This window comes from Lineus longissimus, chromosome 6, assembly GCF_910592395.1.
Source record: "Lineus longissimus chromosome 6, tnLinLong1.2, whole genome shotgun sequence".
Classification (NCBI taxonomy): domain Eukaryota; kingdom Metazoa; phylum Nemertea; class Pilidiophora; order Heteronemertea; family Lineidae; genus Lineus; species Lineus longissimus.
The window spans coordinates 2,342,963-2,370,533 of record NC_088313.1 but is presented as its reverse complement, the minus strand read 5'-3'; the positions used below and the strand labels follow the sequence as shown (position 1 = coordinate 2,370,533).

The 27,571-nt window shown below is 40.5% G+C and overlaps 1 protein-coding gene across 19 annotated transcripts in view; it reads left to right on the top strand.

Annotated features, from left to right (window-relative positions):
- Positions 1-27,571, top strand: part of LOC135489758 (nucleolysin TIAR-like) — a 278,040-nt gene that overhangs the window by 85,884 nt on the left and 164,585 nt on the right. For 7 of the 19 annotated variants that reach the window (XM_064775270.1, XM_064775274.1, XM_064775266.1 and 4 more), the window contains exon 2: positions 14,527-14,585. The exons of 10 other annotated variants lie outside the window; for them this stretch is intronic. In XM_064775270.1, coding sequence (XP_064631340.1) covers positions 14,583-14,585 — 3 coding nt within the window. In that variant the 5' untranslated portion in view covers positions 14,527-14,582. Of the gene's footprint in view, positions 1-14,526; positions 14,586-24,055; positions 24,088-27,571 lie in introns of all 19 variants that reach the window. 2 more of the 19 variants (XM_064775268.1, XM_064775275.1) reach the window with 1 other exon arrangement.

Below are 27,571 nucleotides of genomic sequence, written 5' to 3'. Positions count from 1 at the left end.
AGCAAGAACCCCAAACATGCTTCTGTTGACCGTTAGATCACAGCTTATCTGAACTTCACTTACATACCAAATATCGTGAGGTTTGGCAAAAATATTTACTCTTTGTCTGCCAATTGGCTTTCTTTGCATCATTATGTCTTCCTTGACTGTTTCTTATAAATGAACATGTTTGTGAGAGTCCACAGCCTACCATTTACCACAGCAGCGACCTTTGATGGAATGTGCGGTAAGCTATTGCCAAAAGGCATTGTTGAGATTAGCTTTGATTGGTGGCTGTTTTTAGGATTGGCGCAAATAACGAGGGTATTTAGGGGGGCTTGCTGAGGCAAGTGGAGATGCTGCACTTGAGACATCCTTTTATGGAAGTGATAGAACATCTCTCCCAGAAATAGAGAAATTGTACATCTCTCCCAGATATAAGATAAATGGGAAGATGATAAGAGACTTTACAGTTGTAGATTCCCATGAAATATGTTATTCATTATTTTATGCCTGATGCCATGACAGAATTTCTTCAGCTGCCCCCAAATTGTTTTGAAGCAACAACTTCTTAAAGACTCTTACCACCTTGAAGAAAATATATTCAGTCAGTTCTCTTGAGATACCCCTAAACCAAGATGTCCATGTCCATGTACAGCCTCACCATTCTCTGCCCCTTGGGAAAAGTCTTGTGATGGAGTTCCTAAAAATGCACCAAAATACGATGTCGCCTCAAAATCATGAGGATCCACAATCAACAGGTTGATGTTTTTCCAATCACAAAAAGCCATCACCGCTACGTTATCAAGTTCTCCAATCAAACCTTAATGAATCTCTAAACCGCCCGTGGCACATTTAAGAGGCAAGGTTAAATGCGCTTAACTCAGATATCGGCAGAACCTGTTTACCATTCTCACAGCGCACAACCTCAAAACGCGAAAATGATTTCCGATGTGGGGAAAAAATGGAACCACCGCTGCTGCAGCAGCATCTAAATATTGATTCTGATTCGCTATCGTGGCGATATGAACAGCACTTGCTGCGTGTAATCATCGATGGATTTCTGGGGCTCTGGGTTGGGATATAGAGCAATATCCCCTCATGATCATGACTGATAACTGTAATAGTTTCAGGTGGGGTTGAATCCAGTGAGGGGGGAGGGGTGGGGGCTGGGTGCTGATCGTGCAGGGCAGACACTGGCCTTGATTCGGAATCAATATTGTAGCAATATGAACAGCAGTTGTGAGTAATCATCGTTGGATTTGTGTGACTCTGGGGCTGGATATTAAGTAATCTCTTCTCATGACGTGGACTTATAGCAGCAATAGTCTCAGGTGGCATTGGGTGCCAACCCTGCAGGGAACAGGTTCGGGATGAGTCATGGTTTTAAGGGATTCATGATTTTGGCAGAATGCATCAGTCTTGAGTGGCAAATAGCTTCATATTTTATATAAAAAGGTGTCGTGTTCTTCAGCAGCGATTATTGTGATATCACTTGAATGAACTCAGTCTCGTTGTTCGATCAAAAATCTGAATCTGAATCTATGTAAAAAGCCAACAACATACGCAACAACCATCAGAAAATATAACCATTTTATGCGCTGACACGGATGGGGCTGCGCCATTTGAAAAGGCTGACCATGTCACATCAAATGTCGACAGCTAATCTGCAGCACTTAAACTGTTTCATGACAATCGCCATATTGGCGAGTCTCGGCGCATTTTAAAATGATTGGAACCATCGCCAAGTGTTATCGAATCACAGAGAAACGTGTATGTAGAACGTTAAGAGGATTAAGGTTGACCAATCAGCAATTGGATTGTTGATACCTCGTGTAATTCGATGGACACGATCGGTTTATGGCCGTGTTTGCAGGCGTGATCAAGCATGTGCCGAAATCAAATGATGGTGTAACATTTGCTCATATTTTGGCTGCTGATTTTTTCTTGTCTTTTTCTGAAGCCCAGGTCGTGATGGCATCTTGATTACGAGTGTTTTGTCACTCGTGTTGGTTATCTTATTTCTTTCTTGGTCAGTTGTCATTTCCTGATTCTTCGGATTGGGTCGTGACGAGAGTCAGATCACCCTGATTCTTGTGTTGACTGAATCATTATTGGATTTTTCAATTGCTTATTGATTCAGTCAACAGTCAAATGCTAAAAATAGGCGGCCGTACTAAAGTACTAAATCTCATCCGGCCTGGGCTCACTTGCCTTATTCCACAGCAGGTCTTGAAAGCGAACAGAAACATTGCAGTCGTGTGCCCAACTCCCTGCAAGGAGATGATCAGAACATTGAACCATCAAGAAAGAAAATGACACTTTGTGAGAAAAACGGCCGGGACTTAAAAAATACATCCATAAATTTGTAACACACCCAGTTGTAAGACATCATGGCCGACATAAACATCCACTTTAATTTCTGGCTTATATTAAAGATGCTCGTCGGTGATAAATATTGAAAGATTGCAAATAAAGTGGCAGGCGAGGATCAGCGCTAATAAATTAAGTTGTGTTAATTTGTCCCCAGGTGGCACCAAGTAGAATTTTGTTTGTTGTGAAAAAGTTTGAAAGTGTACATGTTTTGCTCGTTTTAGGGTCTCATGGGTACGCAATATTGACAAATAAGCAGTTATTTATGAACTGACATATTGTGTGTAGTTTTCACAATTTTATGATTAGATGGATCATACTTGTGCAGGCAGCTATGGCTCTGATTGATTCCCAATGAACATGTCCAAAACGGCCAACATGATTTTGAAAATACTAATAAATAAAGCCATTACTTCAATTCAAATCCAATAAGTTCTGACATTGTTGGTAGTTGCAGCCTTATTTTCAATGAAAAATTCTTACATTTATTTAGGTCGAGAGGAAAATGTCAGACAGATAACAGTTGCTAGACCTTGGTGACCTTTAACATGTTTAAAGTATCTCGCCTACTCCTTTTGTTAGGGGGCCTTGACACAAAGATCGCTGGAGCCCACCAAGGTGGCAGCACCCTCAGCCTCAAAAATCAGTCTGATTTTCCAGAAAATTTAAACACAACTGACTAACCTGGCTGGCATTGATGAATGTTGACAGTCACATTTATCGGCACTGACAGGAACCATCCATGCCGTTACGTGCAAAAACGTGGTAAAATTCTCCGCGAGGTCTGACGTAAATCAAACTTTACACGATCACTTAAATGATACCGTCTCCGTGCCAGGAGGAATCTTCGTCAGGGAATCAGTTTTGTCGATATTGTTGCTGCATGTAGCGTGCATCAGAGGGGAATATCGATGGGGAATTAAATGAAACCGTACAGAGAGTAGAATATTTCAAAAAAGGTTTATGCGTAAGGATATAAATTAATTTAATCAACCTTAAAGGTTGATAAAGTGGAGATAAATCGACTCTGTGCAGATTCAACTTATTTGGGGACTTAAACCTGCACAGGTGCTTGGGTTCTGTTTCCAAGCCAGTGGCTGTAGTGATTTGCGATATCAGTTCAGTTCGGTCAACATAAGACCCGGCAGACAATTTCTGATAGTCTAAAGAAGACGTAAATCATTTTGGAATGCGGTTAAGGTAAGAATACTAAGGGATATGAAACACCACCGCCATCTTCAAGGACGTGGTGACAATAATCCTATTACATGAGTCACACATCAGGCAAATCTTATTTCAAGTAATGTAGCTCCAATGAAATGCTGAGACATCATTTTGTGTATGACACCGGAGACGCGTCTGATCATCACAAATACAAGACCAAAATAACAAGATAAGAAATAAATGTTGTTCTTTAAGTAACACATTTGCTTACAAGATCGTGTGTCTCTCAACAAGAAATTCAATTCAATCTCGGATTCCTTTACCAGTCGCCTCAAAAATATTTACTTCTGGCCTTCTTCTATTTCATTGAATTTGTTCTTTCAATTTGTGGTACATGTAGGTTTGTCAACTGATTGAATTGTGGGCAGTCAAGGTGGCTTGAATAACATCAGAGGGAAGGTGGTGAGGGGTCGTGATGTTAAAATCCAGATGATTCCACTTGCTGGAAAACTTGGTGTGGACCTTGAACAGTCATCAGATGGAAATGCTTATAAACATTATGGATCTAATATGTACATATGGAGTGCCACTTGTGTCCCATTGTTGTCAGTTTAGCGTCCCTTCGATTGTTGGGCTTGTATTCTGTGCCACAAAATGCCATCCCCTACCCATCTGGTAAAGAGAGAAATTTTCCAGATGCCGTATCCTCTTTGTGTCTTGGTCGCTATTAGTAATCTTTCAGTGCAGACCCATTTCCAAGAAAATTTAAATTCTTATTCTTTGACTGACTAGTCTATTACATCATTCTCAAGCAAGAGTTCAAGGTGCTTAGGTTGGTAAAGCCGTCTTAAGAAAATGCAGATCCTAATTGTGATACGAAAGTTCAGGGGAGCCAGGTCTATAACAAATGTTCTATATTGCTTGACCTGACAGGGAGAAGATTTGTCCAATTGGGAGCTTGTATTGCTGTGATCCGGGCAACGTTAATTGCGGATGGATCGATGGCCTGCTCCCTGCTAGGGTGACCAATCAGGGAGGAAATGGAGACACGGGTAAATGACTTTATAGACGTCATCTCTTGTGTCTGTTGATTCGATGGCAGATAGGGGATCTGGGCTGTGACCTGGGCATCAGGGCTGTGACCTCATTTAGGATTGAGGGGTGTCCTCTCATCAGTGAGTAATCTCCAATGGTGCGATGACAGTCCTAGTCTAATCATCTCAGTAACATTGGTTTAGAATTTCAGCAGGGACGTCTCAGATGGCTCTAGTCTCTGTGAGGTCGATGACAGTTGTGGAAACAGGCTCTGTCAGGGCACAAATATATTGATTCAGGGTGCTAACCAGGTTATTTCCAATAATGCTATGAATGGTGTTGTCTCTCTGTTCCTTTGGTGACCATTGGCCCCTAGGGCACAATGCAAACAGGAACATCTTACTTCCCATGAACAATTGATCTTGACTTGTTGAGACATTTTCTTTGTCACACCTAATGAATTACACCACCAGTCCTTGAAATATTAAAGAGAGACTAGACAGGAGCAGGGTGGGCCTGATTATGTTTTATGAAGTTGCCTCTTCTACCTCACTGTACGTGGGCACTATTCACGCTGTCGGGGGGGGGGGGGGGGATTACAGTTGAACCTCTCTATCCCTGGCCTTAATGGGAGGGTGTCCTGCTATTAACAGAGGTGTCCACTTTGAGAGGTTCCACTGTATATCACTAACACTTTCAAGATGTTAAACGAGACCCATAACTGTTCATATCAGATGCATGAAGACCGTAAATTGGCACCTGACTCCTACGCAAACTTCCCTTTAATCAAAAGATCCTATAAAGGTACCAACTTTGGAATCTGAAATCTCGTGTTGATTTCACAAAGCAGCTGGCCAACTCCACAAGTGAAACAAACATCGGATAATTGATTAGAAACTCTACGAGAATAGAGAGGATACCACGACAATCCTATTCGAACACGCCTGATCAAATTTCAATTTTCAAAACCATCAGAAAATTGCCAGATGAGATCATAGAAATGAAACGATGTGAGCGCAATCAAGCTGAATTGTCTGAGAGGCTCACGAGATGCCGACTGAGGTTTAGGTTACCTCCACAGTGTTCTCCACAGCCTTTAAGTTAGGGGGCGGGGCTAATAAAAAAACCCTCTTTTTCGCGACGTTTGTGGGCACCCTGGGAAAATTCTTCTTAAATTCTTGTTGAACTTCTTGCTATTTTGAAGATTTCAAGGACTTAAGAAGCATTTTAAAGGCATTTGGGGTGATTATGTAGCATTTTAAGGTGGATAAAGCGAATTAGGACGTCATTTTAAAACAAAACGGGGGCGGAAATCGGACCCGCCGCCTTTTTAAGGGTGTGGAGGACACTGCTTCAGAAAACTAATTACGAATGCCATTCCTTTTAAATTGCAGACCATTCTCGGAAAGTACCGCAAGGTTGTCCATTCCACCTGCTTCTTGATGTGGTTAGTTCTGTGAAATATCACCAGGAGACTCCATCAGGAAAATGCCTTGTCGCTTCGGGCTCAGTAGGCGATGATGTTTTATTCTTGCATGCAAAATTATGTCCTCACTCTGCTTGGTTATAAAATTATGATGCAATAATAATGGTTCTGTTGATTCATGTCAAGGCCAATAATCAACTAACTACATTACAGTTGTAAAGTTCTTCTTGCTTGTAGTGACCTAATAAGAAGGTTTTTAGTTGGACCAATCTGTTACTAGCTTTCTCCTATGCTGCTTGAGGGAACATTCTACTGTTTTGGGACAGCAGAACAAAAAGACGATGGTGTCTCCTTAAAAGAAGCTTGTTGTGTGAGATATGTCAGCACACTTTCTGCACTATTGATTTCTGTCATTGCGCGCCAGCTGTCCCGCATTACCGACATCAGAATAGTTCCCCGAGAGAAACCTGCTCACGATATGTTCTAGTTGTAGTTCAAGATGAATAACATAGGCGGAAGCACCACAAAAAGTTTAGAAAATAGGGGCGAGGGAAGTTTGTTTCTTTGAAGTTTTCGGCAAAGTTCGAAGAATGTTTTCTAGGTGTCTCTGCTGAGAAGTCCTTTTCATTTTAACATGGACCTCATTCCATGTGCGTCGTCCTCCAGAATAAACAGGTTTGAAAAATAATGTCAGGTTTATATGGAGTGGAGGTTTTGAAATTAATGTCAACAATCCTGTGGGTGTGAAAAAGGAAGTTGCTGTCGATTGTTAAAATTGACAACACTTGAATTTAATGGTTTCAGCTGATTCATAACTTGAGAGTTCAATGTGTACATGTATAACATGAGTGTATGGTGTACATTTCATCCTTGGGCGCTTTTGATGAAGTCTGTGTTTCGGTATCAATGATCTCAATCGGTTTTGTAAAAGCTTAAAATGATGGCAATGGCCTTGTCTGTCTTGTTCTCTATTTATTTAGGTCCTTTGAAAATGGTAAGTCTATTTCTGTCACAATGTATGTTTCTTCTTTCTAAAATCTCCAGTAGTGTGAAAGGAGTTCATAGTTTTCATCTTAGGTTTTGATAGGTTTCTTGTAAACTTTCCTCCATATCAATAGCAAGATGCAAAATTAAAGTGTGTCTCAGTACATGGTCTTTGTTCTTTCTAAATGGAAAAACACTCCAAAGTTTCAGATTTTCATATCGGAACTGGTGTACATGTGTATGTCGTTATCATTAGCTGTTCTGAGGGTTTCAAGTGACTTAATAAAGTGACATCCTCTTCTCTTATGCCAATATCTTGTCTTCATACAACAATCAATGAATGTAATAAGTCTAATAAATGTAATAAACTTAACGAATATCTGCCTTGTCTTTGAATTCAACAGGGAATTAGTGGTTTTTAGGTCAGCTAATGGGTTTTCACACTTCTACTCCCAGCTACTGTTCTAAAAAACTGAATTTGCAAACGTTTTCTATTTGTCTTCACTCTGTCTCTGTCAGTGAACTGGATGTTGTCCAAATGGTCCTTTTTCCTGCGAATTGTATTTTCGCAAATCAAGATTAGTTGCACAATGCACAAAATCAAAACGGCCCTGAAAAATTATTTTGCCTGTTTATAGCATATGATGTATGCCTGTACCAGAACTCAGACCCAGTATCTGAAAAAAGCCTCATAACTCGTCCAATTTTTTATATGACTCAAATTGTGGCAAATTTCGAATGGTGATTTTAACCTTTAATCTATATTTTCCAATACCTAAAGTAGCACTTGACTGACATCCCCCAAAAATGTATTTACTAACATTTTGTTTGGGGGAGAGTAGAGTTAATTTCCATTATTGAACTTATCCCATCCCGGGCAAGCCAGTGCTAGCGAATATTGATTTCGCGCCTTTCCCCAATAATGGTACTATACTTGTGACAGATGATATGAATTTCATGTCTATTGTCTGAACAATTAGATGAGTTCTAAACCAACCATGCAACGAAAGATATAAACGATTGTTTGAATCAACAGTAACATTTGGGCACACTCCTTAGTTATTTTATTTGTGTTAGTTGTCTGATGCTTCAGGTTCGTTGTGGCGCAGTATTGAGATATCGATATTTACAATCTTGGACAATTCAGTTCTTAGAATAGTTTGATTTGAGGAGAAATTTAAGTAAATTGTCACAGTGCGATGCATTCTAATTTTGACTGCTCCCAACAGGCAGAAATGACAAAATATAAAGCCTTTAGTAAAACGGCTTGAAGCTAGCATAAGAATGAGCCACATGGTTGGTGGACCCTTTGAATATTTGAACCCTCTTTCCCAAGGTTCCCTGTTCATTCTTAAAGCTACACCACATCTCCTAATTCCTAAAACAATCTCCTACTTGAAAAACAAGTAAGTTGGCTAGCCAGGCGACTGGATCAGAAGTAACTAGCATGTTCTTACACTTGATTGAAGTCACTTGGTCACGGCTATGTAATCGGATATTAAGGAGGTAATGCTTGGGTAAAGCCCTTTCTTCTGATTGATTGATGACAGTCTCCAGAGAGAGGTCCTTGCCCATGTACAATAAGCTGTAATACAGTACTCTTGGAGGTGCTGGACTTGGCTATGGAGAGTGTGTACATTTTGTGTCATAGGCAAGAGTGGTTTTTGACCTTCCTTCAACAGCCCAGTAATGAGTGGTACAGTCTCCAATACCATGGTTCCTTGGCCTTGTGCACTAAGACATGTATACATGTACCCAGTAGATACAGATGGGGAACTTTGCCTGTGCAGGGTGCATGTGTCAGGGGTGAGAGTTCCCAGTGGTCCTACTTTAAGGCACTATAAAACAGCCCCACCATATTCATATACAGTCTGAGTCTTTTTTTTCTACGTTCTTAGTAACACCGACTTGCCATTACTGTGGAAAAAGAAATAACAGGAAATAATCACAAAAGATGCATTCTCTGCTCGATCAGTAAAAGTACTTGGAGCTAGCAAGACTGTCAAGTACATGAGGTAATGAATTGCCATTACCAAATTAACTCATTTCCATCCAACATTCCTCAGCATGTTTTATGAACGTCATTGATTCCTGAGTCTTGAGATGCTCTCCATTACAAAGGAAACGGTAATGTGCTCCGTTACTTCTCAGTGTTAAGATGCTCGACCCGCTGGAGGAAATGGCCACATTTCCTTGCTCCGCTGTAAAGCGGGTCCGGAACATTAATCCTTGTGGTCAGGCTATAACCATCATGTCATTGCCCAGCGTGATGGCTATTGTTTTATAAACGATTCTTAACCTTGGTTTCCCTTGGTTGGGATATCACCGGGGGTGTTGTTTGATAATGTCTAATGACCTCAAATGATGAAACTGAGTTTAGCCTGATAGTCAGAAATAAACAAATGTAGAATATGTATTGGATATGCCTAAATAATATGAATATGGTCAAATAAAATAAACAGTATTCATGTGGGTTTATTTTTAATTTTCCCCCAAATATCTATCCTCCGAACAACAAACACAGATGCCTCATCAGTCAAACAAGAAGTAATTTGAAGCAAGACCTGGCAAATAAAAAAAGTATGTTTTGATTACTAATGAAACATTAATGCTACATGTAGGTTGAGTAAACAAAAACGGTGTCAGAAGGCACAGTGCAGCAAAGGAGAAAACCAAAAGTGACCCTTGAAGTTGTCGGGAAATATCCATAATTGAGATTATGTACACAACTCCTCACATGTATATTGCAATAATTATTTCTTTTACTTATGCATCAGTGCTTGAGATTTTTTTCCAGGTTTACTGTATGCAGATTCCTATCCAGGATTGCATTTTGCAAGGGCTGTACGTCCTTCAAGTCTTTAGAAAAAGCTCTGAAAATTGTGAGCCAGATCTTGATGACCATACCTGACTTGTATTAAAAAGGGTGAAATATAGAACCTACTCATGTTCCTGGCCCAGCATTGGCACATGTTCGAGGCCCAAACATTGGTACAAGTTCCTGGCCCCAGCATTGGTACAAGATCCTGGCCCCAGCATTGGTACAAGATCCTGGCCCCAGCATTGGTACAAGTTCCCGGCCCTAGCATTGGCACATGTTCGTGGCCCCAACATTTGCACATGTCCCTGGCCCCAGCATTGGCACATGTTCCTGGCCTTAGCATTGTTACAAGTTCCTGGCCCCAGCATTGGTACAAGTTCCTGGCCCAGCATTGGCACATGTTCGAGGCCCAAACATTGTTACAAGTTCCTGGCCCCAGCATTGGTACAAGTTCCTGGCCCCAGCATTGGTACAAGATCCTGGCCCCAGCATTGGTACAAGTTCCTGGCCCCAGCATTGGCACATGTTCGAGGCCCAAACATTGTTACAAGTTCCTGGCCCCAGCATTGGTACAAGATCCTGGCCCCAGCATTGGTACAAGTTCCTGGCCCCAGCATTGGCACATGTTCGAGGCCCAAACATTGTTACTAGTTCCTGGCCCCAGCATTGGTACAAGTTCCTGGCCCAGCATTGGCACATGTTCCTGGCCCAGCATTGGCACATGTTCGAGGCCCAAACATTGTTACAAGTTCCTGGCCCCAGCATTGGTACAAGTTCCTGGCCCCAGCATTGGCACATGTTCGAGGCCCAAACATTGTTACAAGTTCCTGGCCCCAGCATTGGTACAAGATCCTGGCCCCAGCATTGGTACAAGTTCCTGGCATTAGCATTGGCACATGTTCGTGGCCCCAACATTTGCACATGTTCCTGGCCCGAGCATTGGCACATGTTACTGGCCCCAGCATTTGCACATGTTCGTGGCCCCAGCATTGGCACATGTTCCTGGCCCCAGCATTGGTACAAGATCCTGGCCCCAGCATTGGTACAAGTTCCTGGCATTAGCATTGGCACATGTTCGTGGCCCCAACATTTGCACATGTTCCTGGCCCGAGCATTGGCACATGTTACTGGCCCCAGCATTTGCACATGTTCGTGGCCCCAGCATTGGCAACGGAATGTCACGTGGTTTACACCAGTGGTAGTTGCAGGTTGAAGTATGAATCTACCCAAAACATGTAAAAAGCCATGAGAAAAAAACTATGCCAGATATCGTTTGGTGCTACTGATGATTAAATGGGTAATTACATTAAGTCAGGAAACTGACTCGGACTTAACCCAACTATAGTGTTCTTGGTGTTGCCTCTTGACCTGGTCCACGTGGCAATGAAGCTCTTTTATCCATCTCTTCTCTAGCCTTGATGATCTAAAGTTCTGGGCAGAGTTGTATTTTGTTCAGGGTGGATGGATGATATCTGTTCTTGTCTGACACGAAGAAAGAAAAACGACATAAAAATGTCAGAGATGTTGTCCCGATATTTTCTAGGCAGCTTTAGTGAAAGTTCTAAATCACATTTCTACTGACTTCTGCTGGTGCTAAACCATTCAGTAGTAAGTGCAGTAGTGGTGGTGTATGTCGACTACACAGCTAAACTCGGGGGACCAAAAATGGACTGGTGGAGTCGACAGTTAACTTCTTAAACCAGACTTGTCGACAGATTTGAATGCTGTTGAACGCAGAAGAAGAAGAAGCTGCCGTATGAAAAGTTGGGACTGAACAACGAGACTTATTCATCACAAAATTGATAAAACCCTTACAATACAAAACATCTAAATTTCACATTTGTTATATGGGAAGCGATATTCAGTGAAATGCACAATACACACGACAGCACAATGGCTTTGATTCTCACTGGTCCAATTAACATTATTTTCACATCAAGTTATTTTTTCCTGACTCATGACATTGACGGAGTAGAGCCAATTGTAGCATTAATTAAGAAATATTACAATCAACGCATGCAATTTCGCTGCTCCTACCCTTATAATATCCCCCTGGTGAGCAGTTTATTAAATGCAGAGGAAGAAAAAACGTGTTTGGACGGGATGTGGATCATGATACGACGGCATAGAGTGCTTCTGTGCCCCAGTGTCATAAGCCTTGATCCCGTAATGTTGGATGATAGAAGTGCTATTGTTTTTGCAAATGACGACACAAGGCAGGAGAAGAGTTTCTAGCAGAATTTAAGTTAATCTAGCTGGGCAATTGTCTGAGCTGTCAAATTGCTTATCAGGCCAGAACCTTTGGGGTTTCTGTAGTGTTACGAGTTAGCCACCAGGAGTATCACTCCCCCTGTGCAGGACGCTAGTCCACGAGTCCATCACTCACAGGTCAATACAACTTCCAAGGCAAAAGACAAGTTCTCGTTTATACCTTCAGTTGGAGAGAGGCGATGTAAGGTGAGATTGTTGGCTTTGAAGAAAACAACCTCTTCTGCACTCACTTCCTGGATAGTTCAAGGTGGTTGCCAAAATTGCCCCAACAATACTTGAAGTCCTTGATGTTTAGCTAAGGGTGTGCATACTAGTAGGTTGTAGTGTCCGGCATTTGGTGCATATCATTTGAGATGGCTAGGGGTTCTCCTCCATTGTTCCTTCAACAGCATACAATCTCCAATAGCATGCATCTCTGCAATTAACGTTAAGAACATGCCATTAAAAAACACTTTCTCTGTTGTGTAATTTTTCTCTAAATTGCATGGTGGGAATATTCGAGGGCGAGTTGAGTAAGAACTCTTCTTGTCTAAGGATCTGAATTGCTTTCAACATGCGAACACTGTCAACATTACTTTGTTTAATTGTGAAGTTAAAGAAGGAAGATGGGGCGTTTAAGGTTGTTGCGTCATTTAGGGATCATTGGTTAGTTCCTTTGGTCCGTGCTTGCTAGTGATATATCTAAGAATAGAGACCTTTGATGTAAGAGAAGGCGGCATTGGTATTGTTATGGTGCACAAATATCATGCAAATGTTTGATGTACGCAGGAAAAGTTTTGGTATAAGAAATTCATTGGGATAACTCTATAGGGTGACTGTTGGAGCATCTATACCTCAAAGACATCCTTGATAAGCCAGGTGATTAAAAAAAGTATTTAACTGAGTATCAACTAGGTCATAATGAGCTCTATCAACAATATTGGACATTTGGTAATGTTACAATGTGCAAGTAGAAGGAATTCCAATACCCCAGAGATAACCTACGCTGTCAAAGAGATGTATACTCTTTCACATGAGTATACCGGGATCCGCTGGGAATTGAACCCAGGGCATCAGTGGTGACTGGCCAAATGTTTCCACTGCACGACTGACAGCAGGATGTAAGAGCTGATACATATGGGCAGCTGTATTTGCCTCTCCTGCTCTGCTGTAATCAAGTTGCTCCCCCTAGTTTGGAACCCTCCAAAAGAAGGATAGCAAATGAAAACTTTAAAGATATTTACTAGTATAACACTAGTGATATGATAAAGGGTGACACTGCTTCTGTTACGGTATATAGTAGTGGGAGAAAGAAGATATTCTCAGAAAACGAGGTGTCGTGTTCTTGAAAAATTAATCAACGAAAAACGTATTTGATTAATTGCTCAGGTGTTACAGACCATTCCCATGCTATAGCCACTCAATACAGAGGTCACAGAGCCACCACGCGAAAACAGTGAGAAATCAATCATGTGACCATGAATAATAGAAAGCACAGTAACTTAATTAGCTTATTATGTTAGGACAGTGGGTAGGGATATGGGTCCCCAGTGGCCCTGGTTAGCCTTGTGCGTTCTCCGCTTGCAGGCTTTCCAACTTTTCCTCAGAATGGGTCGTTGTTGATGGTTTCTGGTAAAGAGATAATGCCGTGGAAAATAGGCGATGACCCTGAACTCACTTTTTGGCATTGATTGTGTGCAATATTTAGCCCTAATAAGGAAGAAATTGAGGCTGAAATATACTCATTTACCATGTGATGATTGGGGAGTCAAAAACCCCAAAAGAATTTAGAAGAAAAAATTTTTTTTGCAACAGGATGCTGACCCTGTCGGCCCCTGGGGCAGCCTGAAGAAAGAGTTAAGAGTTGTTGATCCGTTTTACCAACCAGTGTTTAAAAGAAACTTATGCAGTTTGCTTAGCATGTTTTCTCTAAGATATGTTGTGTTAATGCAAATCTGTGCACCAATCACCTTCAGATTTTTAGTGGCAACCAATATGCACAGACTGACCATCTTTTGATTTTCCTGTTCCTGTTCACAATTCAGTAGAGTCAAAAATGGTAAATGTTTGAATTGGACCTGACAGGGATTAAATTGAAAGAACAAAGTTACAAATTGATAGAAAATTGCTTCGTTCGACCATTTGTTTTGGAAAGCAACAACCAATTATTGGTTTGAGAGGGATATTTTTATGTGGGGACATCTTCGAAAAGGATAAAAACGTTTAAGAATGGTAATTACACTTGTTTAGAACAGAATAAATGCTGTGAATACTTCTCTGTAACATGTCTAAATGAATCTCTTAGAACTTTAATTTTTTCATTTTCCATTGTTATCACGATCGAAGCATCATTTTTGCAACCTGCCAAAAACAAATAAACATGGCGTTTCTCAGAAAAATCTTAGACAGAATTTAAAAACGAAAACTATTTTTTATTCATTTTCGGCTTGTGACAATTTTCATCACCATTTAAGCTCCACTTTCTGTTTTTCAGACTGTAGTGTGCTACTCTGAGCCGGAGACCTTGGGCCTCTAAGCCAACACAACGCCATGGTCAGTTTAAGTAAAATTTTTCGGCTTTCCATCCTTTATGTTTCCATTTGCTCTTGTAGATAGTACCACAGCATCCTCAGTAATTTAAAGCTGAACTGTGCGGCATTTGACCACAAAAGACTTTGGACAAAACATGTTTCAAACTAGTTTTTGCTGCTGTTCCTGCTGAATTGAAAGTTGTCATTTGTTTCGCTTCAATTGGAAGTGGTGAAGTGAGGTCGTGGCATCTTTTGAATCGCATCAGAATTGCACGGAAAGAGCAAAAATCTCCAATTCGGCAGAAACAGTTGTGAAATCTGTTCACAAGTCCATGTCTTGACAAATATCAATGTTCATGTCTTAACAAACTTCAAATTATGGTCTATTTGCTGTGTAGTTCAGTTTTAAGTTGCGTCTGCAGTTTTCTCTGCAATGCTGTGGCATGACTATTAACATGTAGATAAACGGTAAAATTTTTGAGAAATCATGGAAACCGGCGTTAACCTCGGCGAAGTAGTCACATGGTGAGATCTTTCTATTTATATCTGTATGTTTCTTGCCACAGCGTAACTTACAGGAGAGGCGAGTAAAAAATCTACGATAGGCAAAATTCATGGATCGATGATGATATTTTGACTAATTCTTGTCAACTGCATTGAAGACGCCTTGAAGTCAGCTTTATTTCAGTATCAAAATGTTGACTTGATATCAAATAGAAGTGAATTTGGAGACATTTTGAGTTTAAGCGAATTTGATATTGAAAGTTAGTTTGATATCAATAAGAAATAAAGTTGACGTCATATTGATATCAAATTAAAAGTTGATAACAGTTTGAAGGCAGCATGAAATCAATCTGAAGTCAGTTTGATTTCAAGTTGACATGATCTTACGGTTTGACTAGCATTGACAACAGTTGATCAAATATGTCATATTGGTTTCTTAGAATTTTTCCTGTGCGGTTTGGTGAGCGTTTTCTTTTATTATGCCTGCCTGTTGCAGATAATGTTCTGTTTATGTAAATATAAAGGATTTGTGAAGTGGAGGAAGGAGTTATCAGAGGAGAGTAAGGAGAGAAAAGTGAGCGTTTTCCTTTCTTATTGCTGTCGATTGCAGAAATAACAGTGCTTTCTTGTTCGTGTGTTTTGGGGGGTGGGTGGACGTGTAGCGTGATATGGCTTTTACTTCAAATGGAGGGGGGAATTGACACTAAGATCTGAGAATGTCAACAGGGGAGATGTGATTGGTTCTTGGACTGCAAGGCTTTTCTACCAATTGCTTGAGAAAGAAAAACTGTAGTAACCGTTCTAGCTTGATAGCTTTAGACTGACCTCGAGAAATTTATCTGTAAATGATGTGCATGTGTCGAAAGTTCTGTGATGATGCGTCCAACATTGTCCAATAGAATAAGATAGATTTTTAGTGCTGTTAATCTGTGGAGGAATTCTGCTTCTTCTGCGAAGGTCTGTATCTTTTATTTATCGTTTGGTAAAAACAGCAGGTAAATTTTCATTCTGTTCCGGTGTGTACATGTTTGGCAAATAAATAAGAAGGGTGTGATTTTTTGAGAACGGAAGGTAAATTTTTATATATATTCTGTGCATAGTGTGTTTGGGGCAATAAAAGCAGGTAATTTTATTATTCTCATGGTCTAACAATAAAACCTCTGAAGGAAGGTAACATTTTCTTACCATTTTCAATGTCGTGTCTCCAATGGCTGGGCTTTAAAGGTACCTTTTTTGTTCTCGATTGCCACACACTGCACAAGCGACATATATTCACTGTTTCTGTGTTCATGCGTCGTCAGTGAAATTAGGTACGATTTTCTGTCATTTTGACCATCAAAGTCAGGTGCTTTTCGAAAGGTTAGGTATGATTTTTCATATATTTTTAAAGAGGAACTGATGTATTTCTGAAAAGGTTTGATATCATTTTTGTTCAAAATCTTAACCAGTTATCGATGATATTGTCTTCAAATCGGTTTGGCATAATTCCTTCCTATCCTTAACCAATATGACCATAGGTGTTTGGATTGCAGGTATCTGTTGATTCAACTTTTTTGCTGCAAGTGCAGTATTTTCAACTGGTAAGACTTTTCTTCGGTTTCAAAAAGAGTTTGAGCAACAGTTTAGGAGGTTAGGTAAAGTTTTATTCCTTCTTAGTAAACGGTGTTCAACATGTTGTCTCGGACAACTAACTGGACATCTTCAAAGGCTAAAGGTATCTTTTTCATTCCAAATATCCAGTATCATGGACATCTCCCGGAAGGCTAGTATGGTTTTCATTCAAAGTTCTAACATCGTTGATGTAGTTTTTGCTGTTTGCACCTTTTGGAAAAGGTTAGGTAGACCTTTCCATATTCTTAACCCGCTGCATTCATGCTGTAGTTCTGTGTTTCCAATATTTCAGAGAGGTGAAATTTTCTTGTTTTTCTACGGCATGCAATGATTGTCCATGTAATCGATGCTTTAAAACCCTTATTAGTTTGAGATAATCAGGTTCGAATTTGTACATACATGTAAATTTTCAGTCAACTTTTCAGTTGGTGTGAAAGCTTGGTGTATATTATCACGTGTCCTTAGCAAATTGTTGGTTGTCAATGAGCTGTTTCGACTTGAGGGATGGAGGTCTGTATGTTTATTTCTTTCCTTGCACTTCACCATTCATCAGACTTTTCCATTGCATCAATCATCATCACTTCAAATCTGAAGAAAAATATTGACAGGCTGCAATTTTCCAGTTCCATCCATTTGTTCACTTTGTAGGTCACCCATCTGTTGAATGCCCAGCTATGAAGCAGGGGTGCCTTCCTCTTTTCCATAGCTGTAGGTCACCTATCTATCAGATGCCCAGCTATGAAGCAGGGGTGCCTTCCTCTTTTCCAAAGTTGTAGGTCATCTATCTATCAGATGCCCAGCTTTGAAGCAGGGATGCCTTCCTCTTTTCCATAGCTGTAGGTCACCCATCTATCAGATGCCCAACTTTGAAGCAGGGATGCCTTCCTCTTTTCAAATGCTGTAGGTCACCTATCTATCGAATGCCCAGCTTTGAAGCAGGGATGCCTTCCTCTTTTCCATAGCTGTAGGTCACCCATCTATCAGATGCCAAGCTTTGAAGCAGGGATGCCTTCCTCTTTTCCATAGCTGTAGGTCACCCATCTATCAGATGCCCAGCTTTGAAGCAGGGATGCCTTCCTCTTTTCCAAAGCTGTAGGTCACCCATCTATCAGATGCCAAGCTTTGAAGCAGGGATGCCTTCCTCTTTTCCAATGCTGTAGGTCACCTATCTATCGAATGCCCAGCTTTGAAGCAGGGATGCCTTCCTCTTTTCCATAGCTGTAGGTCACCCATCTATCAGATGGCAAGCTTTGAAGCAGGGATGCCTTCCTCTTTTCCATAGCTGTAGGTCACCCATCTATCAGATGCCCAGCTTTGAAGCAGGGATGCCTTCCTCTTTTAAATAGCTGTAGGTCACCTATCTATCGAATGCCCAGCTATGAAGCAGGGATGCCTTCCTCTTTTCCAGAGCTGAAGGCCACCTATCTATCAGATGCCTGGCTATGAAGCCGGGTTGCCTTCCTCTTTTCCATAGCTGTAGGTCACCTATCTATCGAATGCCCAGCTATGAAGCAGGGATGCCTTCCTCTTTTCCATAGCTGTAGGTCACCCATCTATCAGATGCCCGGCTATGAAGCAGGGATGCCTTCCTCTTTTCCATAGCTGTAGGTCACCCATCTATCAGATGCCTTGCTATGAAGCAGGGGTGCCTTCCTCTTTTCCATAGCTGTAGGTCATCTATCTATCAGATGCCAAGCTTTGAAGCAGGGATGCCTTCCTCTTTTCCATAGCTGTAGGTCACCCATCTATCAGATGCCTGGCTATGAAGCAGGGGTGCCTTCCTCTTTTCCATAGCTGTAGGTCACCTATCTATCAGATGCCCGGCTATGAAGCAGGGATGCCTTCCTCTTTTCCATAGCTGTAGGTCACCTATCTATCAGATGCCCAGCTTTGAAGCAGGGGTGCCTTCCTCTTTTCCATAGCTGTAGGCCACCCATCTATCAGATGCCCAGCTTTGAAGCAGGGATGCCTTCCTCTTTTCTAAAGCTGTAGGTCACTTATCAATCAAATTTTCCCTTGGTGTAGGTTGCCCAACTATCGAATTCCCAACAGGGATGCTTTTCTATTGCTGTAGGCCACCATCTATTAGCAGGGATGCCTTCCTCCTTTTTGAAGCTTGTTTGTTGTATGTTACCAGTAAACTGCTCATCAGGAATTTCTGCCGCTAGTCCAGTGTAGGGTATGAACTGCTCATCAGCTGTTTATCAGAAACGTCTTCAGCTGGGTCATGACTGGATACTGCCCGATCATCAGAAGCTTTTGCAGCTGGGTCATGGCTGGGTACTGCTCGATCATCAGAAGCTTTTGCAGCTGGGTCATGACTGGATACTGCCCGATCATCAGAAGCTTTTGCAGCTGGGTCATGGCTGGATTCTGCTCGATCATCAGAAGCTTTTGCAGCTGGGTCATGGCTGGATGTATGCTGCTCATCAGACACTTCTTCAGCTAGGTCATGGCTGAAAGAATGCCTGTTGCTTGTAAACATAACAATTTCTGTTGCTGTAAGTGCATGAAGTATACTCTCCCATCAAATATCAAACATTGTTAACTCTCTCAATCACACTCCTGTGTCTAACATTTCTTCACTTGAATATACTTTGGTTCCATCTGTTACACAGTCTTTCCCATCAGTGTAGAAAAAGATTCCCATTGAAAATGTCATCTCGAAATCACCAAATGTTATTTAGACTAAATATCTTGAAGATTCTTGTCATGCCAAAATGTCCTTCAGCTTCTCTCTGCAGAGCTGTTGGATTTTGTCTTCAAATCTGTTGTTTGGTTTCTGTGAGGTTCTCTTCAATGGAAAAGGTAGTAATTTTCTAATTTTGTTACTGTTTCCATGTTTGAAAACAATGAGAAAGGTTTGGATTTTGTCTCATCATACGTGAAGAAGTAAAACTCGATGCTGTTAAAGGTTTGAAATTTTCCTTCGGATCATTGACCAAGATTAGCGTATATCTTATTAGAACCAGAGCATCAAGAAAGGTTTGATTTTTGTGTTGACTTTGGCGGTGGTTGATTGCCTGCAATAGTTGTCTAACAAGGAAAGGTTTGCACTTTTGGTTTTATCAGTGTGCTGACATCATCTGTGTGCCTGAACCCCACCCTCTCTCAGAACTATTGACTCGTTGCTTCCCCAAACTTGTCAAAAAGTCTGATATGATATATAGTGCATTATCCCAACATGCTTCATGCTGTTATCTGAGTGTTGTATCGCTGTAATCAGAAGTACTTTCTAACTTACAGGGTGTCTGAGATAGATTGCAACCAAAGTTCTCAACCTCTTCTTGGCAGAACATGTTATTGTCAATTTCAACAACCCAGGCCAAAAGAAGTACCTACACACACAATGGAACTTGGGTCTTTAGAATGCAGTTCATCTGGGATACCCTGTATACAATAAAAATATTGTACACACATTGAGAGGTCTATCAAATTGAATGGACCATGAAGTTATCCAAGTCACTGTGGATAAAACTCAGGCATATGTGCTGATTTTAATCTAATTATCAATTAATGGCGATCATCAGAGCAGTGACAAATTTAAAGTTGTTTATAGAATGATAATGTCATTATCCTTGTTATCTGTGCTATCTTAACAAATTTAATTACCACACCATATTAATTTATGATGCCAGTTGATCATGTTGATGCAATCTGGTTGGAATAATTTCAACATTTGCGAAGTTTTCTATTGCGCTTGTTTTATTTGGCGTTTAAAATTTGAGTTGATCGCCAGTGTGGAGCCAGCTGCATGACACAACTGATTGTGTCTGTTATAAACTTGAAGAAAGCATCAATTCAACTTGATTCAAAGCTAATGTACATTGTCTTGAGAAGCACACAGTGTAATTGGTGCTAGACAGCTTGAAGTTTTGAATATTGTATCCACACATTTGAGTGAGGGACTTTGTAGAGCATTTTCTTCTCCAGTTGCATTAGTTCCCTTAGGTCTAGTTAAGACGAAATAAGTTAAATATTAAACAGGATTATTGCTTGATAAGGCTTGTTTTGAGTATCGTGTCTAATAATGAGGAAAGTGGTTGACAAAAAATGATAATCGCTGTTTGCTCGAGTGAATTTGCATATCTTAACTTTCATTACAGCGTTGACTAATCACGAAGTTATGAGTTTCTTTCAGATTATTTTCGCCGAAGGATTGACTTGTTAGCCGCAGTGGCAATCTATTTTGTTATCTAATAAACATGATAAAGAGTGAGGTTTGTTTGTTTGTTTGTGTTCCTTAGCTGTAAGTGCCAAGGGCTGCAGCTAACTAGCCAGCTAACATCAACAGGCTGATGTATTTCTTTGCATCCACTGGTCTGGTCCAGTTTCTGGCCTACTGGCTCTCTCTCCATGCACTACTGCCGAAGGGTATTTTCACTGCAGGTGCATTGATGGAAGTGGTGACACAATGCTCATTCAAACAGAGAATCTCACCATCCTCATAGCTGTTTTAGAGTTATATCGTCAGCTCAGGGTTAACTAGTTGTCTCCCAGAGTGTAACTCAAAACACAAAACAAGGTTCTAGTAGTCACTCTAGCTAATAAACTTAGACTTATAAAAAATGACAATACGGGACTCTGATGATTTAACCAAATCGGTAGAAAATACCTAACAGTTGTGTCCAATATGGTTGAAAAAAAAGCAAACCAGAGCAGATCTTATAAAAAAATAGCTCAAGCAGAATCCTCAAAGGAAGTAAGCTTACTCACTAAAACAAAAAATCTGACCCCACATCGCTGTCCAGAATGTCAGGTCTCCCAAAGCACAACTCAAAATTATGAAGAAAAAAATGACGTAGTGATGATGGTCACTCTCGATGATAAACTTGACATGAAAAACTGCATTGGGGACGGTTTTGATAATTGAATTGATTTGATAGGCGTAAGGAACTCAACTTGTTCAAACAAGGAATCCAACCACACATAGCCGTCCAGAATTTTATGTTTCCCGAGGCACAGCTCAGAAATATGAAGCAAAATGAATAGCAGTGGTCACTCTAGGTGAAAAATTAAACGGGGACAGTTAATGATACTCCCAATCCCAAAGTACCAATTTTGTACCCATAGCCAAATAGAGTTCACCCCGGTCATGGCTTAAACTAACAAGATAAAGTAGGTCTAGATATCCAAAAAAATGTTATCTCAACATTTACCATCTCATCATATTCCCGAAACAAAACATGTTCTTGGACGGGTTTCCTTGTAAATAATTGATGGAGATTTCAAAAATTGCAAGGGATGGGTTTATGAGTCTCAACGGACAGTTACGAGTCTTCAGATAATGAACTTCTTTGTCGGCTTGGGCAAGTTAGACGAATGGATTAATAACATCGACTGTTTCATTCTCAGCGAATGAACTGTGTATTGACACAGAGATACTTAGATACTTTTTGCCAGAAATCGGAAATAATGAAATATTTTATCAGCTTGGGCAAATACTTTTGGGGGTGAATCTTGTGATAAATTTGGTTTAATGAGCCTGCAACCACTTTCAACTTTAAGTAACACCGATGTGGAATGTTTTACTTGGCCTGGCCCAGGCACCTAGGTACAAGGGCCCATGGCTTTAAGTCTCAGCTGACAAACCCTTATTATTTTATCTCATATTGAGCCTCGAACTTGTTGTGAAAAGCCAGGCAGTGCAGTCCCTTGGAAGCAAGGCTGGTTCATCTGAAAATACATTCCTGGCTTCTCTCTAAATCGAACCATAGAGTCCTTGCGTAGTAGCCAGTAGTGTTAAGGACAAAGCTATGCTGCTCCTCATTGCAAAAACAAGTTGCCCAATCCTGACAAGTTCAAATCAAGGGCCACGCCATCTGGGAAAAGGCCTTGTCTGTGTTTCAGAATCATGAATTTTCATCAGACTCCCATTGAATATTCATACATTTATATCAACAACTTTCTCATCAAACGCAAGGTATATTTTTCCATAATCTGCAAAGGATAATGAATAATTTATTGATATGAAACAATCAACCTGTATTCTGGAAATCTTAGAGGTTGAAATATTCAGGGGCTTTTCAATGAGCACTGGACACTGGCCATTGGTCTATCCTGCCCACGAGAGATGAAGAAGGCATGCGGGGACTGGGATTGCCACTTCAATTGTTATTTTCAAGGTCATCATCATATCCCCATTCCAGAGAGACAATAACGATGTCGCCATGAAACTTGCTTGGAATAGTAAATTTGGAAAAAATCTAATGGCGAAAAAAATTGGGGGTTTATTCGTCAAGTCATTATGTTGGCCCAAGGCAGGTGATTCCATTCCAAGCTGTTCTTGTTTCTCTCTTGGTGAGGTCTTTCCCTACGACAGCTTTCATAGAGATCCGGTTCAAGGAACTTCACTCTTAGTCTCATCAAAAACATTAAATAGGTTTTAATATTCAAAGGATGTGAAGAGCCAGGAGTATAGCTCCTTGAAATCCATGCCTGTCCATCCAATTACAAATCTTGGTTTTCCTGGAATCTAACCACAGCAAATTGCCTGGAATCCAGCAGTATCAACCACTAAGATATGAAGCTTCATATTTGGAACAGACGATACGTTATCCGGAACAGTCAATAATGGCATTATCATCGTTTGATGACAGCTACTTGATATTCATATCAAAGGGAAAGAGCATGCTAATTAGCTCCGATAAGTGGTCACTAATTAGCCTGCAATACACCAGTTGTCACTTTTCAAATCATTTCTTATCTCAAGTGTTATAAGGTATTGATTCTTTACATTCTATTTGGTTTCGGCCATCAATCATGATGAAACTTTAACTTGAGGAATGAAGGGTAGAGGGCTTGCTGGTGTCTAAAAGGTAATCAGTATTTCCAACTATTTTGAATGCGATCTTCTGGGTACTGACTCTTTAAACACTGTTCAATGCTCTGTGTCATCCTTCACGAGGACGCTTCTCCTGCAAACATGTCAAAAGATTTCTCTCTCTGGCAGCGCCCTCAACAGTTCCATGTGAATTATCTCATAAAATTGTGAGGAGCACCTGCGCTTAACTGCCAGTGCTGTTATGTAAATCATAAAAGCCATTGTCATCACATCTGTGTCTGTGTGCTGACATGCGATGTGGTTGAAGCGGCTTGATTGGAAATCAAGAAGGGGCACAAGGAAGGCAATCATGGGAAGATCAGTGGCGTAGTGGTTAGAGCACCGGGCTCATAATCAGGAGGTCGTGGGTTCAAATTTACATTATCAGTACTAAAATGTTTTTTCTTTCCAGATGTGTACTACCTGGAATGTTTATTAACTCTAACATATTCTAATGTTCTGCTCATTACTTGTAAAATCATTCATAAACATATTTCATGTCAGCATTACCAATTCGACTTATCATCTGCACCTTTCTCTCATCCTCTCTATAGGTAAGTCATTAAAGGGAAAAATGCCAATGTTGGTAAGTGGTATTGTTTCCACTTCTTCTTTTTCAATCTTCATCAAAAACTTAGATTTGAAAGTGAAATACGTAAAGTGACTGGCCATAGTAGTAATTTAGATCTATTGGCCAAGTAGCTTTTATCTCGGATTTTCATTTGAAGCTGATCAAAATGTAAGTCATCTTGTAAAGTAAAGTAATAGTGTCACCCCTAATGGAAGGGCCAGCCAGCTTTCTCTAATGCCAGATGAGAAGGCAGTTTGTTCTGTATATTAAACTAGCTGGCGACTAACCAACCGGTCGCATCAGAAAGCGGTTACCAGATGGCCTCAAACATGAGACCTTCCGTGCACGAGGCGGATACCTTAACCACAAGACCATCAGGATTGGTCATGTATTTCAGTTTCTGGGCTGTAACTACAGAGCAAGTCTTGTGATGGGCTTCAGTTTTCTGTGTTTGTTATGTTTGTATGAGTTGGGGGAGGTGGCCAATCAATTTTGGGCTCGATCTGATGTCCAATATGGCTGTCGGGCGGCTCATTCTTGGGTGCTTCATGTTGGTACCGATGATATGTAATGTAGGTCCACTTTTTGTCACCAAAAAAATTAAGGCAGGAAGGAGTTAATTAACTTTAACTTCTCCCTGCCTTAAAAAAAATTGTGATGAGAAGATAAAAAATGAAAAAAGTTGTTCTTCAGCCTTCTGGGGTTTGGACCCTGGGTTCCCCTGCTTGCAAATCCCTGACTCTACCACTAGGCCAAGGGGACTTCACACTGAGCCATAGTCTTTCTTTCAGTATGAATGAAAAACTATTGTTTGATCTTGACTTGGATTACCTGTTGAGAACAATGGTGGGACACATATTCCAATATATTCCATTAGCATTGCCTGTGTTATGTGTGTATAACTATAGTGCATCAGTTAGATTAGTATGGGCTTGACTTTGAGAGCGATTACACTTGAAATTAGGCAAACACTTCCTGATTTTAAAAATGAGTGTAGAAGCAATTAAGTTATACTTTATCTGATGGGTTATTATAAAATATTCATTAGTAGGGTTTCTATCTAAGATCAAAGTTGATGATATACAGCATGCGATCTCTAAATGGGTGGGTGTTTAATTCTTGTGGGAGTACAGTTAGAATGTTTAGAGGGAGTTGGTAGATGAGCAGATATTGATAATCTAATGGTTGTTAAGAGAATCTCCAGAATTAGATGGTATGTAGTAGCTCGCTTTCTTGCAACATCAGAATTTTAGTCCGAATAAAAAACTGCTGGGATCATTCCCTCTTTTATATTGCGTTCTTATACAGTAACCATTTCTGACAATTTTTTTCATAGCTGTGTAATATGTGACCACTGTCTCTATCTGTATGGCATGTACTTGTGTGTTGATTTCGTTTTTCTTGTACCGAATTGCCCTTTGATTTCAGTTTTTGGTAGCATCATACAGCGGAACCTCTCTTAGCGGACACCTCTCTATCAAGGACAGCCTCTCTATTAAGGAAACTAGTTGGTTGTTTCTAATCAATTTGACCTCTCTATTCAGGACAGTACTTGTCAGTCCGAAGGTGTCCTTATTAGAGAGGTCTTACTCATATGGTATCTGTTTTCATATTGACAGAAACCATCCAGCATCTCCAATTAGAATTGTACCACTTGTCTCCTAAAGAGAAATTCTCCGCACAATTTATATTGTCCCACAGTTTCTAAAAGAAAGTGGATAATCTTCCTTCATCTAAAACATATTGAAAGTGAAGACGAAAAATGTTGGCACAATAGCTGTGGAATAGAGCATTTATTGTTGGAAGGACTTGTTGTGAAGATGCTGACGACGGCAAAATGATGAGGTATCTACAAATATTTGCTGAGATTTCTCAGATATTGATTGAGGACGACGCGTTTTAATCAGGCCGTATTTGCTGCATGAGGGCACGGGATGATTTTCTGTTTCTTGTCCTGGACATGCTCGGAAGCAAGTGATGTCACCCTTTTTGTGAGGTTTTTAGCTCGCCGTTCAGGGGAGCTTATATGATACCGTGGCGTCCGTCCGTCCGTCCGTCGTTGACTTTTGACAAAAGAGTGGCAAGTTTCTTAGCCACTTGACCTAGAAAGTTTATACATGGTGTGTGCATACCCCAAAGCAAGACCTTCTTTTGAAATGGAAATTAGTGCAATTTGACTGCTTGTCTGCCATATAGGTGGCGCTCTTTGAAAACCTTTTTTTGGCTATATCTTATGAACACTGCTAATTAGAATCATGAAAGTTTTACCGTAGATGCATCTCATAAGGCTGCTTGATATATAACCCGTGTTTTGGATTTGACCTACTTTTCAAGGTCACAGGCGTCAAAGTTCAGTATCGGCATAGCGTGGAAAACTTGGATTTTAGGGTAGAGTGAGCAAACACAGAAGTTACTTTGGCCTAATATCAGTGTCGCAATATGAGTGCATTATAGTCAAGTTTTAATCAGAGCATGTAATACATCAGATGAGTCTTTCCTCTTGTCCCAGTTTCATTTTCCCATCCTCATCCCTCCTTGTTGATGATTCAGTGGGACTTGGTCGGCATTCAATAGGAAGTAGTCAGCCCAGTGTAATTACATGATATCACAGTGGATGAAGATGTGGAAAACATTCATCATATCCGTACTACTACAGTCCAAATCACAGTTGACATCCCTTAAACCTAGCCTGTAGATCACGCGTAATATATGTGCAACGTTTGCGAAACATAGAGTGATAAGCGTGCCAATGACACTCAACTCGCATGTAACTGACGTGAAGTAGAAGGGATGTCAATTGTGACTTGGACAGTATATGATTCATACCAGACATCTCTGTTAGCAGGACAACCTATCATAAGTATTGATGACCCTAACTTCGGTCCCAATTTGGCCTCTCTAATCAGGACAAGGTTCTATAGGACAGCACCTGTCAGTTCAGCAGGCATCCCTAGAAGCCAGATTCTACTGTACTCTTCTATTGCATTGTATATCCAATGATAGCTTTTTTCTAGACAAACTTATCGGGAGATTTTGCCCTCTTGGGAAATTGAGGCGAATATAACAATATGGATTGCACTGTGTGTAGAACAGTAATTCATAACAATTACAAGGAAAAGAAATGTGCCAGGAAAAATATCTATCTATGAAAAATGTCTCTTCGAATTGATTTCAAACAATATGTTTGTTTGAACGCTCTGTAGATGAATGGCTGAAAGAATTAAGGAATTCTTCTGAAACAATTCAAATTATTTTTTCTCTCAAATACCCGGTAATTGTCAAGAAGTCATCAATTGATGACATCCCTATGAAATAAACTCCCAGCGACAGATAGCTTGTAAACATCGCCTAACCGTGGAGCCCTACCCGATGGTTATCCCATAAATTATAAAACAAATATGAATTTATCGGAAAAATCGATCGCACACTGTGGATATGCTATCAAATATTAATGATGAAAATTCTATCACAGTGGTATGCTGTTGCGTTATTTCGTCAA